The sequence below is a fragment of the Lynx canadensis genome, chromosome C2 (assembly GCF_007474595.2).
Source record: "Lynx canadensis isolate LIC74 chromosome C2, mLynCan4.pri.v2, whole genome shotgun sequence".
Lineage (NCBI taxonomy): Eukaryota > Metazoa > Chordata > Mammalia > Carnivora > Felidae > Lynx > Lynx canadensis.
The window spans coordinates 62,250,590-62,270,513 of record NC_044311.2 but is presented as its reverse complement, the minus strand read 5'-3'; the positions used below and the strand labels follow the sequence as shown (position 1 = coordinate 62,270,513).

At 37.3% G+C, this 19,924-nt stretch overlaps 1 protein-coding gene across 5 annotated transcripts in view; it reads left to right on the top strand.

Moving 5' to 3' along the window:
* Positions 1 to 19,924, top strand: part of MECOM (MDS1 and EVI1 complex locus) — a 560,629-nt gene that overhangs the window by 493,065 nt on the left and 47,640 nt on the right. For all 5 annotated transcript variants that reach the window (XM_030329665.1, XM_030329663.1, XM_030329661.1 and 2 more), the window contains exon 3: positions 8,227 to 8,361. In XM_030329665.1, coding sequence (XP_030185525.1) covers positions 8,227 to 8,361 — 135 coding nt within the window. The remainder of the gene's footprint in view (positions 1 to 8,226; positions 8,362 to 19,924) is intronic.

The following is a 19,924-nucleotide window of genomic DNA, read 5'->3' as shown; positions in this document are numbered from 1 at the left end:
CTTACTGTGCTGGACTGTTTTGTTTGTGTCTACCTACCCAGCACCACAGAATTCACCTTCAAATTTAGGGGGCCCATCTTGGGAAATATGCCCCTGATTAAAACATATAAACTAAAATTAAACAAAATATTCCTTTGATTCCTTGGCTTTCTGACCTAGTTTCTCTGGCTAGATGTTATGCTTCATTACAAGGCTTACTCTTTAAGTAAAAGGATTTGGGAGAAGAACTTGTAGGTGGTCAAGAATCTGGAGGGAAAGAAGAAGGAGAGACAAATTGGGAGTTTCTGTATTGGGAAAAATATTTATAGGAAAATCAGTGGGGAGTCTCTTGAGTCCTAAAGACGTACTTACTATATTTTTTCTTATCTTAGTCTCAGTTAAGTTAGATTTTACAAAATCCTGTTCTGATGTGGAAAAGAAAGCATCGATTTTCTTTTTAAACACACGTCAATATCTATACATGAAGCTAATTTAATTAGCAAGCAGTTATTGTTCAGCCAAATGTCAATTTCTCAGATTATTTCATGCTTCTTGACATGAACTGTATGAAACAAGATTTAACAGGATCTCCATGAATGAAACTGCACTTGAGAAATGTAAAAATGCACTTGTATGTTCTTGAAAAGCTACAAAAAAAAAGAGTGTTAAAACAAAAATGTCAGGCTTGAAGTTCAGTGTATATTTAGCCACCTCAAGAAACCCAAAGCTGCGGAATTAAGGGAAGTCTACTTAGGCTGAGGTTATAAAGTGCCTTCCTCTATAAACTAAAAACATAATGTCAGGGTGAATGGGAACATACTTTATTAACTTTATGGTATTGAAAACTGCCAGCAAGTTGTCTTGTTTTTAAATATTGTCCTCTGCAGAGTGTTACAGGGCTGTTTGTCCACAGGAAGCCTATTAAAAGTGGACAGTGCAGTCATTTCATCTGGCTTTGGCTGGACTGCTTTTCTTTCCTTTAATGATGTGCTGGAATGTACCATGCCCATAGGGTCTCCATTAGCAGAACTTTTACTTCTGGGACAGCCATGAAGTTGAAGGCTTAAAAGAGGCATCAGCTTACAGTCTTGTGGGAATCACTTGAATACTGAAGCACTAACTTCTTACTGCTTTAACTAATATATTGACTTATTTTAAATAAACAGTTACACAATGAAGGCAGAGCCAGTGGCCTTATTGGAAATCTTTGAGCCTTTTAAAGATTCTGCAATCCACGCAGATGGGGGAGGAAGGAAGGGGCCTGAGGAGGGTTTATGCCCTTTTCAAACCAGGAAGAAAACACATTAACCTCTCCCACCCCAGCCCTGCCATCAGCCAAAGGGGGATCTTTACAGCTCCCAGAAAATCTATCAACTCACACTCAAACCTCATATTTTCCAATGCCTTTTTCCTGGTAAACAACAATTAACAGACTGGGACAGAAAAAACAATAATTCCTTCTGGAAAAAAATGTTTTTAAAGTAGGATTCTTCTTAAACAGTGGTGATGAATCGGTCTATTTTCTGCTTTCTCCAGAGCTATACATTTGTTATAGTATGTTCTTCCATTCCATCCCCTTAATATTTAGATCATTTGTCCTGATACATGTTTGCAAATTAAAGTTGGTTTGAGATTATAGTAAAACCATTATTTTTAATAGCCCATTTCAAGGGCAGCGTTAAACACTGCAGAACACGCATGTTACTGATTACTGCTGAGCAGACAGCGGCTTTTGCAGATTAATTTGTAACTGGGAACTACTGTAAACAGATTTCACCCGAAATCCCAACGAATAAAGGGAATTGGTGGTGGTATTTGGCTCCTTGTATTTATTTATTGTTTTAGAAACCTCCTGATGGAAAGCAAGTTAACCAGGGAGAAAAACAAGCGCTGTGCAAAAACCTTTTTTCTCCAGTGCTCCGTCTCCTCTTCTGTTTCACTTCTTACGGGAGGAGGTGGGTCAGGGTCTTCTCCTAAAGGGTTATGGAAATAGCAAGAGGCTCCTTTCTTGAGAAACAAGGCCCATCTAACTACTCTGGGATTTCAGGACCCTACTTTTAAACTTCAAGCTGCGTCGTCGGGGGAAGAAAAGTGGGGTGACTCTGTCTTTCCGCGAGGTTATTATATAATCAAAAAAGAGAGGGGGCGGGGTGTGAGGGAGGGAGAGAGCGGGAGCGCGCGAGAGCGAAGGGTGGGGGGAGCAAGAGCGAGGGAGAGAGATTGATATTTCGTGTTTGCCCGGGTCCTTCTGATGATTTCCTTTAGTCTTTCTCACTAGTAATTCAGCAGAGAGCAAGACTGATGATGATGATATTGATAAAATAATGATGAGGCTAAATAATCCCCCATCTCTCTAGATAAATCTTCCAAGGTTTCAGAGAGAAGGCGTTAACACTTTTGGCTCTGTTTGGAGAAGAGAATTTCCTACGTGGAACTAGTCCTAGCTCAGGCCGGTGTCCGCGGTTCTGGACTGCAGGGTGCCCTCGGCCAGAAGCTCGGGAAGTGCGGGCCGGCGTGCTGGGCGCAGGGCAAAGCCGGAGGCCGGCGCCCGGCGGAAGGCAGGGGTTCACCTGGGTGGTTGAAGCCGCAGCCGCAGCGCCTTAGTTCGGGGTGCAACGCCATCTACCGGCCTCAGTCACATCTGCAAGTACCCAGACCTTGAAAGTCGCCCCGCCTCCCCCACCCGAACCCAATATAAGGGAAAAAACTCCGAGGCCCTTTCCACGAAATCCTAATTTAGCCAGAACCTGCCACTGATTCTTCCCGACCTTTTGTTTATCCACCGACATTTCCTCCTTTTCAGAGCCGCTTTGTAAAGGGCAAGGTGGCGGGGGCCGCGGGGCTGGGGCGGGGGATTGGGGCGCTCAGCTCTCAGACCCCCTGATCAGGCCGCACTGTCTGAAGCAATCGGTTCCCCAGATTACTTGTATTTAATACACAATGCATCATAAAACAAATCCCTCATCCTGACAGGAAGAAAATAGAACAGCTCATAGCTCGAGCCGGTCCAATTTATGGCTAAATTAAAAAAAAAAAAAAAAAAAGGGCTCCGACAATGGGCAAGTTGAGGAAGGGCAGGAAATCAATGGCAGCAAACCGGGGGCTCTTAAAGGTTCTCAAGCGCCGAACTCTATGGGAATATCTGACCGGGTTTTAGGTTATTTACAAAGGATTTTTCCTGTCCTACCTACCACTGCTGTGCGATTTTTCCTCAAACAATGGCCATTATCTGAAATAACAGTTCAATGTCACAGATAACAGGCCACCGAAACGAATTAGTCACCACCTCTTGTCATTTTCTCTCTCCCACATCCCTCCCTTTTGTTACTATTTTTGTTTTTTAAATCAGCATTTTGGGGAAATATACATCTACTAGATTTACACGTCTATTTGCACTTGGAGAAAACAAAAAGGGGACTTGGCGTCGTCCCCGTTCGCTGATAAAGTTCAACATAAGCACGCTTTCCATAGCCTTTCCCTCCGCCCCTCCCCCTCAAGGGTCCCTCGACCGGCTTACTTTGCTTAACTTTCCATTGTTGAGTTGAGAAGTTGGATTTGTTCATTTGTTTTTATGAATGGAGTTTTGTGATAAAAAAAAAATTATTTCCATTTAACCGTTGGGTTTTACTAAAATTTCAAAGGTTGGCTATAGGTAAATCCGTAGACTCTTTTATTTTGTCACGCATTCCTATATTCCTTCTTCCGGTGCTGTTTCTGAAATGTTTTGATAAAAAGTGACCATTTATATTAGAAAGTTATTAATCACCGTACAGTACTGATCCCCCAAAGCAGTATTTACAATGTTAAAACTTTAAAAATAACCTGAGTTGTCAAACTGCTTAATTCCACTTTTGGTCGTTAATGGTGTTTTAATTAACGTATTACAGAATATGGCAAAAACTCACCAGACAATTGTCAATCTCTCCAAGACCTTAATACGCTATTTGGGCAGGTTATTGGCAAAACATGTTTCAGATTTTGAAATTACTTCTTTTAAGACAAACATGATTTGAAAAAGTAGCGTGCTCTTCAGCTGACCTAACTATAATAATAGAGAACAGAGCATGAATTTCAATAATAATCATTTAAAAAGATGCTTAGCAGAAAACTGGAAATGGACATGTCAACTTTCACTGTTAGGCTGTTGTTTTCTGAGAATTTCTAAACTAATTATGAGGTTTAGCATGAGCCAGTGTCTCTTCACCCTAAACCCCATTCTCATTCTCGCCCCCTCCAGCGCCCCACCCCCAGGTTGGTGCACACACCCTCACACCCCCCAAAGCACTTCTCCACCGGATCACTCCCATCCCCCACCTCCAACACACACACGCACACACACACACACGCACGCACACACACACACACTTACACTTGTGCTTTCAGGACACCTAAACAGAGGATATTTCCCTAGGGAAAGAAATCCTGTCTGGCGAGATCTCCCCATTGGTTGTTTACCCGGAGAAATCTACATGCTTAAGGGGGATGGTGTATCCATAATCAGTCTGTCCCTATAGGACTTGGGTCTTGGCGACCTTTTTGTGACCTCTCCCGCCAGAGGAGGCTGCTGTCACTTTAAAAATTTACTGAAAGAGGAGCCCCGTCTGGCTTCCGACACTCTGGGCGGCGGGAGATAGCTCCCTTTCTCCCTCGCCCCGGGTTCTTTCTGGATGGCCGAGCAGATCTTCTTTAAAGAGACAGTTCATGAAATAGAAACCCGGCGGCTGCGCTTGGAGTTGCGAAAGGGGACGATCCCGTGAGGGTCTAGGACTGGGGAAGGCGCTACGGAGGATCTGAAAGGGGGCTAGAGCTCCCCTCGCCTCCCCAGGCCCCCCACCTTTTCAAACTCTGCCCCTCCTGCCTGTCCCCCCCCACCCCCCCTGGAACTGGGAGAGAGAAGTGGAAGAAGTTTTAGTGGGTTTCAGATAACTTTCATTACACATCGGGCTGATAAGAGCAAGAGAAAGTGAGAAAAGAGGGAGGTGATGTGAACCAGAAGGAATAGCTCCGAGCTCATTTAGGAAGGGGGAAAAAAAAGCCAAAACACACCAAACCCGGGTCACCCAGACGAAAGGAGACTTCATTTCTGGTCTTAAAAATACACTGTTGGCGGACAATAAATCTGAAACGCGTGGTCCTGGCGAGCAGATCCTAGAAACGGACAAAGTTATCAGAGACCTATTCGGAAATCGAGAAGCGAGGCTTTCTTTTTTCCTTTTTCTTTCTTTTCTTTTTTTTCTTTTTTTTTTTTTTTTTAAACATCCCGAAATGTGGTTCGGGATCCTTTGAAAGGATTTTCGTGCAGGAAAGCTGGGGGCTGCTGATTATTTTATTTTGTTTGTTTTAATTCTTCTGTGATTGCCTTTTATTGCTGAGTTGAGGCCATAGAAATCTTAAGGTAAGAGAACGCACTTAAAAAAAAAGTCTTGGCGATGTGCATAGTTTGTAACTTCGGACACTTTTCTGCCTTGGCACCCCTTCTCCGGGGCACCCCCCGCCCCCCCAGCCTTCTTTTCCTACTTGCCCGCAGTCTCGCGGAGCCCTGCTGCTTATCTACGTTGCTGGGACTGGCGATTTCCTTGTTCCTCCTGACGGTGCGGTCTGGACGCGTCTCCGGGGTGGGTCGTCCGGCCTTCGGTGGGTCTCTCTCCCGGCTGTCGGCCTTTTTTCCCTCTCGCTCGTCTCCTACTTCCCCTCCCTCCGTGTGTCTGTCCGTCGGTATCAGGGACGCAGAAGGTGGGGTTGCCAAAATCTGAATTCCTGGCACCGGCCACGCGACTTTGGAGCCGCTTTCGGCCGAGTTCCACCTTGCCAAGTAACAGCTTTGCTGTCCAACATCGTGTGCTGCTTCGCGAGAAAGTCACATTCGGACCCTTTGGCTAGAATGTAGGGATTTTTTTTTTCTTTCCTTTTGCTGTTGGTTTTTGAAAGGGCCTTTCTCTAAAGTCCACCTAAAGGGAATTCTTTTTTTTTTTTTTTTAAGCTATCTTTGGAACTTGACAGCCTTTAAAAACACAGGAGTGTGTTAGATGAAATGACAGAAGATGTGTTGTTACTTTATTTTATTCGAGATTTCCGAGACGATTAAGACATTTGGGAGACAAATGCAGTTCTGCTAGCAAATCAAAAGTGAATAATTCACCCAGGGGGGGAAACGTTTCTGGAGAAAGTTCAGCTTTTGTCTTGGGGCAAGAATATTGAGAGTAAGAAAGTTAATATGTTGATGAAATATTTGAATAATCATGTAACATATATGTAAAAAGACATTCTTTGGGAATGAACCTGTTTTTAAATTAATTTCACTGTTGACAGTGGCAATGGCAATAATGTTAACACGGAATAAAATTACACCTAGAATTTTTATGTGCAGTATATGCAATACTTAACTCCCTGCCCCCCGCAAAAGGGAATGCTGGAAAGCTAAGGGGATAGATGATGCTTGACTTTGAAATTAACAAGTTTTCCACCTCTTTCTGCAAATATGAAATGGAACTGGTGTTGCATTTCACTGACTTCACTCTATTTCCTTCATTAAATATTTCTCTCCTGTGTCAGTAGAACTGCCTTTTTGTTTTTGCTAGTCAAGAAAACAAATACCAGAAACCAAACAAGCCAAAAAAACTAACAAAACAAAAACACCAACTTTTTACTATTTTAAAATGTGTATTGCTATTGTTATTTATGCTTCTCGTAGACATCTGGGAGGGGGATCTCAAGTTGCCATTTGAGTTACTCAGCGTTGAGAGTTGCAGAAAACGAGTTAAAGTTTGTCATTTAAAAAATAAGAGATTGTTAAAATCTGTCTTTCTCACTAGAGAGGGTATTTAATGTAAACTTTCTGTTGTTGTTAGTGTGAAGAGGTGTCTTGAAAAAGATGTGTGTGTGTGTGTGTGTGTGTGTGTACGTGTGTGTAGCAATTACTATCCCTATCTTCTGTTTTGATTTTTCTTTTTTAAATTGTGGGGCTACTTATTGCCCTTTAATTGCCTCATGGCCAAAGGCTTATTCATAATGCCTCTTAACTAGAGCTCTCAGAGCCCTGGGCTTCTTCTTGAAGTTTGTGGTGAGTTAATGAGTTGAATCTGCAACTAGGTGAATACCTGAATTCTATGCAAGATTGCTTTTGGTCTATGGACCCAAGAGTTTAGTTTTTACTTTTAGATAGGTGTAGATACAGCAAGGTTCTCTGGGAGTTATTTAATGATTTTTTTGGTTCTAGAGTGTCTTATTTAGTCTGTGATAGGAAACTTCCTCAAGTTTGCATTAACTGATTGACATTAACATTACCAGCCTTTCTAGTTACTCCCCATTAGGTCAACGACTCTGCAGCTTTTAATATTGATGTTTAAAACATTATTGCTGCTAGTGAATCAGAATAGCTTTGTTTAAGTATGCAAAACCTCAAAAATAGATGTTTCCCATTTAGATTTTTGTTTAATAGGTGTCCTAAGTAATGATTAATATTCAGGATAGGCCAAATGTAAAATCATACGAAAAATAACAATACACAAACGTATTTAATGATGGCAATTTGTTACAGTATTATTATATATATTTTTACTTGTTCACAAGCCAATTTTGTTATTTTGCTTACTAAACATAAAATTGAAACATGCATTGACATATGTTAGGTTGCCATATTTTGCCTGAGTGTGCATCAATCGTTTGTTTTCATTTGTTTTTCTTAAGTTTTGTCAGAAACATCTATGAGACAAATTTTATTATCTTTTTCAATTCAGGGTATGATTTAGTTGTTTCATGGTAGTGAAATGCAGAGTGAAAAGGAATTTAATAATATTTAAATTTTTTTTAATTGAATGAATTTAAAGGACAAAAATGTGAAAGTATACACTTTCATGGGAAGACAATCTGAACCTTGAACATTGACTACTTAGTTTAGAAATATTATGTTAATATGTACTATTCAATATTATTTTTTCATAAAAATCACATTGACTAGAACTAAGTCAATAGCACTCATTCATGCATAACAAGGAAACAAGCATTTTTTGAAATCAATTGATCAGTTTTTGCAATAATTTACAATCGCTTTGTTCTTTTAAAAAACAGTACATTGCTGCTTCTAAGATAACTTATTATCATACCTCCTTTATTAATATGCATGCTGTCTGACTTTTTAAAAAAGGATTTAAAGGAGGACTACACACGAGTAAAATATTTTCAAGCAATTCACTATTCTAATGAATGAACTGATATGGAAACTGATTGTTCTCATCTTCTTCCTTCCAGATCTTAGATGAGTTTTGCAATGTGAAGTTCTGCGTAGATGCTAGTCAACCAGATGTAGGAAGCTGGCTCAAGTACATCAGGTTCGCTGGCTGTTATGATCAGCACAACCTCGTTGCATGCCAGATAAATGATCAGGTACGTTGTAAAGATTTTCTTGTCTTTTCTTTGAGAGCACTAAAGTATCAGTGAAGCCTGAAGAATAAAAATAACAGTGAGTTGCAGTAGACCCTTGTGGCCTGTTTGTTGATAGGGTGAAAGGTAATGCACAAATATAAGTAAGATGCAGAATAAAGTTATTTGCAGCACTGCTTTCTTTCAGTGCTACTTTTTTGGGTGGTTTACTCACTTTGTAACAGTAAACTTCATAAATGTTCGAGTTTTCTGAATGTGATTGGATGATTTAAACACTGAGCACTATTTATTGCTAGATGTTCTTTACCTTTTTTTCTTTACCATCATAATAGGGAAACATTCATAGAAAGTATTGAGGTACTCAATAACACTTTATGAATTTGTGCAGAAAATGGAAGTGATACACTTGAAATATTATATAGATCTTACTTGAAGTAGTAGGTAGATATATATATGGATGATCTATATGTGGACTTACCTGACTATGCATTTTATATTGACTTGCCTGATTATAAATGAGAAACACTTTTAGATTAATCAAAATACTTCTTTTTTTTGTATATGTGAAAAGTAGAAAAATATCACTGCTGGAAATTGCTTTATGGAGGCCCATGTAGTGAGGTTAACTGTAATAACAATAGCTATGAAATAAGATCATGAAAATATCATGAAGCATATTTTGCACTCAATAAAGTTAGGTTATGAATCTTGTAACTTTGTATGACAATACCTGAAACAACGAGAGGTTTAGCCTGTTAATTTTTTGTTTTATAAACACTACTGGGTTAGAATTTAATTATGTTACCTATCATTTATTTCTTTTAACCCAATGGTTACCTAAATTAAATATGTTTCAAAGACCATATTAAAATGGTTGTTTGGCAAATTTACTGTGAAAATCACCACCAAGGAAAAGAAAAGTTTAAATTAGATGTTTCCAATTGAAAGCTGTTAAGTAATGCTAGCGTCATATGGTCAAAGACTCTGTTTCAATCATCATTATGAGATTATTCTTTGGCATTTTACCAGCTACCAGATAATTTTTACTGACTAAACTGTATGAGGTAGTAAATTGTAAAATTAGGTTTAAATGGGAATCATTTAAAAATCTTCAACATATATCAAAAATAATAAACCAATCAATGGGTTTTTTTGTCTTTGCTGTAAGAAAACAAGAGGCATTATTGACAAAAGAAAACATTATTAAATTAGCTATTGGTTGAGAGCAGAAAATATCCTAAGTCCGTCATATGAGTTACTGTCACATCAACAACACTTTTTGAGCGCACACTATTTGTAGATGTGGGAAATACATAGGTGTTATATAAATGAATGGATTTTTCATGCTATGTTTCTTAAAATAAAGGAGTTGATGGACCTCAAAAGAGAGCTGTAAGATGAAATAATGTATTTATATCATAATAATTATTTGCTATTCATATTTACTGACAATAAGAGCTATCTCATTGGACAGATCAAACTGTTGTAGGATCAGTGAAAGGATGGTAAGAATGGGACTCTTAATATTTAGGTGTCTAATATTTTATAGTAAATACACTCGTCATTGGGAATATTAATTACATTGAAAAAGCAAAACTATTTTTCTATTGCTGACTCTGAATTAGCTTGCTTATTAAGGTAGGCATTTATAATTTTAACACAGTTACTTTTGAGGTATATGTTTGAGGTATATTGCTTTCCAAAGAAAATATGCTGGTTTCATACCAGCATATAATGAATAGCATGTTTACTTATTTTAATGGAAGAATCAGGGAAAATAGTTAATCAGGAAAAACGTAAAAGGTCAATATTAGACACATACCTATTATTTCTGTAAGCACTCATTTTAAGTATATGTGTTGTACTGGCAGACATCTAAGATGGTAACAGAGTGCATATCAAATAACATCATTGTGAAATTGACATTACATGGTCAAGTAAGTTCACCCATAAACAAGGAGACAGGAAAGTGAGAGGTAAAAGTCAGATTTGTGTGATAGGCAATATATGCATACAATCCTGCTTAGCCCAGTTGACAAGACAAAAGAGAACAGACACTCAGATAATGTATGCATATGTTATAAACGTATTCGTCTGTAAGCTTGTATGCATAGTTCTAAAAGTTAATTAAGACTGCAATTTCAGACAGCTTTGAAATGTGAATGCTGGACTAGGTACAATGAAAAAAAGAGCTGACTAAAGAGATTCTGTAGGTCTGTTTTTTCGCTCTCTTTTCCATGAGGAGTAAGAGCTGACAAGTGGTGAGCAAGCACAACTCATCACATAAGAACACTCCCATTGTGTGAGATATATTTAATGTCCATAAAGAGAGAGACTCTGGATCAGGGGCAATTATTAAACACAAACAACAACTCACCTGCACAACACAAAAGTAAATGAAGCACTATCGAGAAATTGTAAAAAACAAAACAAAACAAAACAAAACAAAAAGGTGTTTCTCTTCACTCCAATTCTGAGATAGAACTCAAGTTTAGAAAACGAATTTTAATACCACGACAGGTATTAAGTCTTGGACTATAAAGAGGAAGAATGTCAGATGGATCTTTCCACTGTAGCCTGGTCATTGTAATAATTATTATATCTAACAAAGAAGGGAAAAGATGGCCCAGAACAAAACAAGGGTGTAGAAATTATAGTTTATTTTTGGAAAGGTAGATATTTTTAGAAATTCTGACATTAAAGACCAAACTTAATCAATGTGGATCAGTTTTATAATGATGTAGAGGAGTGGTATAAAAGTGAATAAATGTTCTTGCTAAGATGATAATACAGTTGATGATAGTGAGACAGTCAAAACGTGTACTGAATAAAACCCATATTTGGTTTGTTTGGGGGTGAAGAAGTACTTAGAAACAGCATGGATTTTGATTTTCAAGTAAAGTTGGAAAAGGATGTAATCTGGTTCATCTGGCTGTTTGATTAACATTTTTCTAATACCTCTGTACAAGCATTTTATTTGAGGGGATTTTAATTTTTAAATTTAAATTCTCCAGTAGATTTCTGTGAATTATTTTATTTCAGGTGTTTTTTTTTCCAGGCCAGAGTGAGCTTTGTGGCAGTTTTCTTTCTTACTGCTTCCTAGAAAGACTCACGTTTGTTGTTTTTAGATGTCTCTTCATGTTTTCAAAATTATTGCAGTGATGCTTTTGGAGATAGGAGTTCGGAAATACTGGCATGAGCGTTTAATCATAATTTCTAACTAGCTGCAGCTTCTGGCTGATATCCTTTACCAGCTCCCTGAAAATATTATATTAACTATAGTAATTTATCTTTGTAGAAGAAGGCCACACCAAAGACACTAGTAAATTAAGCTCTGAACACATTCAGGTCATAAAATAGAAGATCCATTATAATATCAAAGGTTCTTTATCCTTGAAGTCCTAATTATTTTCCCCATATTCCATAAAGTTTCTGTACAATGTTACATAGCCACACTGTTGTGGTACAACATTTAGCCGCATATTTTTATTGAGACAGACAATGCTTCAATATTTTACATTTTAACAGTCTGAAATTGTCCCTGGTTGTTTTCAGGAGCAAGAACTGGCCCTGAGAGGTAGAGCAGGGCAGGAGCAAAAGCAGAGAGTTGGATAATGACAGCTCTTTCCAGAATAGGTCCTCAGGAGGACCAAATATGTAGAGGAAGCATGAAAACAGTTAATTACTTTGAGTTTCATTTACATCCAGACTCACCCATGTGTCTAATGTTAAGGAAGCAAACATCTAGACGGCTTGCTTAGGTTTTCTTTCTTTCTTTTTTATTTTGGATATTTTGATGTCCTTTCCTTTGATGTCTTGTAGATATCTTTACAGACCATTCTGCTGGGTGAGTGTAGCACTTTGCTTTAGATTTGGTCCCACCCACTCCTGCCTTTCCCTCCATCCTTTAAGAAGTTTCCTCAGACCTCCACATTTCTGTATTTTCACCTTGATCAAAGACAAGATGACCCATAGACCCCCTATCCACCTCAAACAAGGCCAGTTTTCATCTATGATATGTTCATAAATTTGAGGCACTTATGCAATAGCTCTTTGGACACAGGTTTTCCTCTTCTACCTCATGGTGAAACCATACTGGTTGTAATCAGACAGGTCACCAAGGCACAAGTTGTGTAAGTTGACTTTTTAGACTTAAGACCTGCCTTTCCACTCATGATAATTAGAATGAGCTGGGTGTGTGCTTTGGGGTAACATTTTATACGTGTGTATGTATTCTGCGTCATGGAAAGGAACACGGTTTCATTCAAACTCCTGGCCTTCCCTTAACATGGTCTATAACTGGAATAAAGTTCTCAGAAACCCAAGACATTATTAATCTTGTCATTTACACAAGGTGATAAGTCCTTTCATTTTTAAACAGGCCCTTGACAGCTGGTATTTAGTAAGTAGAATAAGAGAAGTCTGCTGTTCACTTTGAGTAAAAAGAAATGTGTCAATAAGAGATTATCCAATGCCTGATGTATATTTTGAAGAAATAAGATATAGAAGAACGAGCACCCCTCAGAGAAATCAAGGTCAGCATTCACTTAGGAGATTCTGCCAGCTCTCTTGTGGTTAATGAACGGCAGCAAGATTCTACAGTGTTTTCAGTTGGAACAGGCATTGTTCTCGTTTGTGCTTTACCTTATAAAGTTTTAACTGCTTCCAGGACGATCATGGCTGAATTGGCACACCCACTTTCCCTCTCCTTACGTCCACGTCAATGGTTCAATCAGACGGCTGTGACACTAGAACAGTACTATAACTGCAAGCTTATTATGGGCTCAATTATCAAGTTATTTTCTTTGGCTTTTTACTGAGAAAAAAATGTTTTCCTGAATTATTCAATTAATGTAATTTGTGCAAAAAAAGCAGGGAAGACCAGCTATGTAAAAAGTAAAATGTAATTTGTTCGCCTCTTTCCACTTTTTAAAAATGTTTGCATCAACTGTCAGGTAATTTGTTAATTTGTTCTTCCTTTACAAGGATTTCTGTCCACATTTTCTATGACCTCTTTTGATGTTAAAATTATTATTGGCTTTGGGCATTTTCTTTGCTTTCCTTTTAAGTCAAGTTCCACTTTTATACCAAAGTTATGCTCTGCTGTTTTAAGATGAATGCCAGCTGGCAATACCCAGAGACTGGCCTTGTGAACGGTGCCTAAGCTGACTTAGGGGGGTGGGGATGTTGTCTGGCTGATAAGTTACTTCCTTCACCCGAAGATGAAACTGTCTCAGACATAGTTTTCCATTTGATATTCACATGATAAAACAAACAGCACTGCCCTCCCTCCACCCAGAAAAAGTTTCCCTTGTGTAATGACACTCAGGACACAAGACAGCCATAGCACCACGCAGACTAGGAATTTTATGAAGAGTAACAAATCACAGAAGTTCAATAAGTGGATGACCTGCAGTATTCTGTGCACATTTTGAGTAATTAGTGTTTGCATGTATACAACACCTTTCATTCAGGAAGATCTCAAAACATCACATCCATACGAGACTCTGCTGTTTCTGGAATGATGCCAAAAAGATAGTCATCAGAGTGCATTACAATCTATCAAGGAGGAAAACATGCTGGTCAAAGACACAAGAAAAGCCTCCAGCCTAGTAAAAAAAACCCAAAGATGATCTTTAGCTTCCTCATCATGTAGTGATGGAACTCTTCCCAGGCATTGTGAAATCATGCAGAATGACCAGTTTTCATAGAATCGGATGAAATGGTCACATTAAAGACAGGTGGCTAGTGGATATTTCTTGTGGAGTCTGTAGAGTGATCCTTAGAGGTCATTTAACTGAAATTTGCAAGACTTCCAGGCTGGGTACACTGTAGGCTCCAGGTATAATAGCAGGTGGATCTTTATCATTTGTTCTACTTACACAAACTAAAACCAACGGTCAGTTCTCTGTTATGTGTCATTCCAATAAATTATACGTGGATTTCTCTTCATGTTATCAACAAAGAGATAAAAGTAGGGGGGAAGCTTCTCCTCCAACAATATTTTTGTCTTGAAAATAACCAGTGGATACATATTTTTTGATATAGGGAGATAGTACCTTATATTTCTGAAAATATCTTTTAGTCTTTAGACTGTCATCCTAAAGACAAATATAGTATACTATCTCTTTGGACAAATTAAGGAAACTATGGTTGGTTTGCTTTGGTAGAACTTGGCCATGATAAAGGATCTATTCTGTTGGACAAATATCTTTCCATTCTGTCATCAATTTCTTTGTCTCCTGAAGACACTTCTGGTTATCTCTTACCAATATGGCCGAGAAAGTATGATAAGAGTCCTTCTTATAGAGGCTAAAAACTTGGCTTTACTCCTGTCCTCCTGAACATTGCAGTTTCCCACATTACTATGGGTAGATCAGGGGTCCAGACTGTGTTTTCTAAAGCCAGCCCATATGCACACTTTGTCTTTGTGGACCTGATGTGACCTCTCTGCAGCACCAAGGCTGACAGATGTGTTCATATCTAATGTTGACTTTGTTCAGATACGCAAACTGTCACCTCCTCCCCTCCTACCTACCTTCCAAATGTTAAAGTTCCATTCAGCTTTTTCTAGTCTTCTGACTGGTAAATTGCATGAAGTTATAGAAAATAAAGCATTCAGGGTAAATTTTGGGAGCTGGAAGAGGAAGAAATCAACTGTCAACTTCAAAGTGAGAAGGACAGCAATAGTCTGAAAAAGTTGTCTCTCAGTACAGATTCTGTAGGGAGTATATTTCTCTATTATTTCAATTATTACAACTTCCTGAATAGGTTGAAGGTCATTCATAATTCACACTTGTGTCATTTTTAGACATGCCAAATGCAGTCTATTAAGCATAAATAAAACTTCAGTGCTTGACCAGGAAAAATAAACGGGGATTCATAACAATGAGGCCTTGTTCATCTTTTTAAAAGTAAATGATGTGTTTTCTTTTTTTTTTGTTTTCCCCCTGTGCACTGAATTTCTCTTCTGTCTCAATGGTACAAGCACAATACTTTAAATTGATCCAAGCATAGCAAACTAGACTGTAAGTCTGGTCTGACAGATTCTAGATTTTTCTATTTTATAGGATAATAAACAAGGACCCATATTATTACCATTTACAAATACAAATAGTAGCATTGTCTATTTGATGGAGGATTAGGTTGAACACAGGCCTTGACAGTATAAAACAGAATTCGTCTAAAGTCTTTTATAGCCTATTAACTTTCCTAATGGAATGCCTATAAACATCCATACTTTTTTTAGTGCTTGTGCTCTTGGACTTAAATAACAAAGCAAGATAAATGTTTAATAAAATATGATTAATTCCAATTCCAACTACATATAATATATAACTCTATATAACATATATTATATACAATATACTATATAAAATATACCATATAATTACATATCACTTACATGATGTATAACATGAATTAAGTGTATTCTATTAAACATTTATTTATATTAATACCTAAAATATGAGATTACTCATATTTTATGCAAATTTAAAATTTCTCCAAGGTGTATAATTTGCCACGTTTATACATCACATATAAAATATATGTGCTTGGGCACATATATACTTATATATAACACTGTATGAAAATATATTTTTGGAAATCTAAAATTTGTTAAATCAAATCCAGTCATCACTGCCTTTTGTCCCTAGCTCTGCCTTGTGAACATTAAGTGAATGGATATTCTTTTGGCATTTGGAACTGGTTTCAAGGTTTGATTAAAATACGTTAAGTATAATAATTATGTTTAGAGTAATTCCTATATACATGTGTGGTATTATATTTATGCCTTAGATCGTGAATTTTACCACTAGTAAAAGTGAGTAATTTGGGGCAATTCTAGTTTTATTTTTAAATACTCGAAAGATTTAGCATTAAAAAACATTTTCAGAAATTTCACTACTGTGTTATTTTAACAAACTTAAAAAATAAAAAAAATACAAATTGATCTATTAAGATAGTGACTATAAATATTTGTTCTTATAAATTGAGGCATCCAGAGATCTAGATCTTTATCCACACTTACCAAGGTAGAAATATAGCTTTCTGGAAAAATAAAAAGAGCCCATGAAGATATTGGGAAATTAAAATTTTTTATATGATAAAATGAAAAAACCACCTTAACTTTCAAATGTGTCAAATGTATGGACAGTTAGATCATGGTCATAACATGTTTTATTTCTGGAATTTGTTATTAGCTACCAAAGAGAAAATTCTGGAGGAGTTAACACATTTTAAAAATATTTATCATGACTTTTAAAAGAATGGAATTTTTATATATTCCTATTTTCTTATACTCTAAGGCCCTGTTCCTCTTATCTTTCAACTTATATTGTGAGGAATTGAGATTTTTCCCTCTAATAAAGCATTCTGAGAGAGACACAACAAAATAATAAATCAACAACCCTTTTATATCAATTTGAACTTTTTCTAAGTGTTTGAGACTTTGGGGTCCCCCTTTATATACTTGAGTTGAATTCATCACAAAATCCCAGACCCCAGGACATTTTTATTTTGGATCCAGATAACTTTTTCCATAAAACCCCCTGATGGGAGAAGAGATCATTTCTTTTATGGAATTTAACAGAGTAATTGATTCCCTTCCCTTTTTCTCCAACACAAAAACCAGAGAGGTTATATTGGTAGGATCTCTGCTTCTGGTACGTAACTCAGATGACATATAATTCATAGGACTGCAATAGAACTGAGATTTTGAGAATATACCGGGTTTAAAGACATTATGGTTATATTTTTTAAGAGCATGGCCAAGAATACTTAAGATACAAACCTGTGGGAAAAACTACATAAATCACTTCTGTTATTTATTTTATTTTTATTTGCTGAAAGACCTGTTTTGTAATACAAAAGTGTAGATGTGATATCTTACTTTCGAAAGGCTTGATTCCTCTAAGATTCCTTTCCATCATTCCTCCACGCAACTTTTTTTGAGGCAACAAATTGTCATTATGTTTTTGTTTAAACCACTCCTCTCACCTCTCAAAGGCCTGCCTGTGTATTAGTATTGCTAGAACATAAATTAACTTTAGATGTCGACAGCTCTGGATTCGAGTATTCAAGTTAGATTTGGGGGCCATTGTAATCATAGGTGGAAAAGCAGAATTTTGCCGAATCTAAGATCCGAAGAGATGAGATATAAAGAGGATCGCAAGTGGTAGCAACACCTTGAAAGAAAGCTCTAGAATTGTAAGGGTGTGGTAGATGGGACTTTGAGGCACATTCTTATTGCTGTGTGAGGAAGCGTGCCCAGAATCTGCCCTCATTACGTCTGGCGCTTGCCAGTTCTTTTCAAACCTCAGTTTCATGAGCACCATAAAAATTCACTTAAAATCGAAAAGAACACCCTGAAGTTAAAACCCACTCTGCTTTGCCTTGCCTTTCATGGCCTGGAATGTCACCTTTTACCTCCAGTAAATAAAGCCAACATCAACACTCTTCCGTGTCTTTTATTTTTTATGCACTCAATATTCTTCACATGACGATCTGTACACTTAAAGGGAAATTACAGTAGTGATCTATGTCGCTGCAAAGAGAATTGTCTTTATAATATATAGTTACAACGTACCTATCATTTTCTTTTGTTTCTTGGGCTGTTCACATTGGATCGAGTAAATCTAAAATGGAATTAAAAGAGACATGATTAATAGTGGACTACAAAGAAATGATGATATCATGATACTTTCTTGAAATCATCTGGCATGTGTGTCTAAGCAGCATTCCCCAACAGAGACAATTGCACTGTTTTACGGTCTTGCAGGGTATTGTCTCTTTAACCTCACTATTTCCGAGAAGCCACCGAAAAGTTCTAATATGTCACAATTCAAATGTCAACATGTTGTTGGAAAGGAAGCTAATAAGTTAAACCTTTGAGAGATGCCAAAAAAAGAGGTGATTCAAGCTGTTGAGAGAAGTCCATTGTTTTCTAAGGGGAAATAGAACTCCAGAATGAAATAGGGTACTTACAAGCATTTAATTGGAAAGTTTAGGGGAAAAGAGCAAATGCACAATCATTTTTTTTTCAATCTGATAACTTTTTGAACAGAACTATTCCTTTCAGTGTACTTCCAGAAACAGGAAAATGTGAAGGCTAGGGTTAATAAGATACAAACTGCAAATTCTCTGGTTTTTGTAGAAATAGCACATAACACGGAATAATTTTCTTAAGATAGTCTGGAGTCTATCTCTGGGTGGATAGAAAGCATCCTAGGTTATATTCTAACATAGTCTAGCAACATTTTATGTTTGGCATTATTTTCTGTAAACCAATTTCACCTGGTTAAATTACTGTTGAATGAAAAAGGATGATTTTATTTTGACAGGAAAGAAACTAAACAGAAAACATTCCTCATTGAGTTATTTTTTAAATTTAGCACAATTTTGTGCTGTGATGTTTTTATAGAAAAAAATAAACAATTGGACTTTAGAGCCACCTACTGGAATAAAGAGGCACATGCTTACGTTTGATGTCCTCTGCTTTTCAGAAGATAAACAAATAGATAAATACAATTAAAGTTATGCACACTTCTGTTGATCTTTTAAAATATTAACCTACTCAATTTTTCTCAGTTTGAAATATCAAATATCCTGTAAGAAACCAACAATGTCTTCTAAAAATATGTTCTCATAAGTTCTCTTAATAATTTGTGTGATGTGAGTTTTCTCCCCCTTGGATTGAGACAGCAGAATCGAATCCCTAGTTTACTTGCTGTCTTTGTTGCTTCTGTTGGTGTGTGTGTGTGTGTGTGTGTGTGTGTGTGTGTGTGTATGTGCACATGTGACTGTTATTAGTCTCATTTTCACCAGTTAATTGTATAACGTCATTCTTTCTTCGACAACCTCTATCTGGTCGTTATGTAACAAATAATCTTAGAATAAAATTTAAAAACTATGAACATTTTTGTGATAAGATGAATAAGCACCTTAAACATTTTCATGATTAAGTGCTTTTTTATTGAGATATCATTGACATATAACATTATATTAGTTTCAGGTGTGTAACGTAATGAATTAGATATTTGTATTTTTTTGTGTGAATTAAATGCTTTTATAAGTGGAAAAACCCTGAAGCCTGGACAAGTAAGTTGGACAATGACTTGCCTAAGGTCACAGAGCTGGTCAAGGTGGGGGTAAAAGTAGGCAGCTCTAGGAAATTATAGGTCCACGCTTGCCCCACAGTTGTTTAGTCAGTCGTTAACAGATTGATTCAATTCTTTCTCTCCTCAGAATTTTTCTAGAAAGCAGGGGAATAAACACCTCCCCCTTCTACCCCGCTAAATGAATCAATTAAAGGCATACTGCCTGCTTTCAGAGAGTGGGAATCAGGAGCTGAGGCATGAGGTCAAGTCCTGGATCTGGGAGTACTGATGATTGGTGAGAGAGGGATTAAGTTTTTTAAAATCAAAATAATCTCCTTTGACTATGTGCTCTACAGACCGGTTCTTTATGTCATGTCCTTCTAACCTATTCCCTAAAAAACACCTTGTTGAGAAGGTGCTGCTTTTGAGAACATGCTGAGGGAGGCAATTGTGCCCTGCCACCCTTA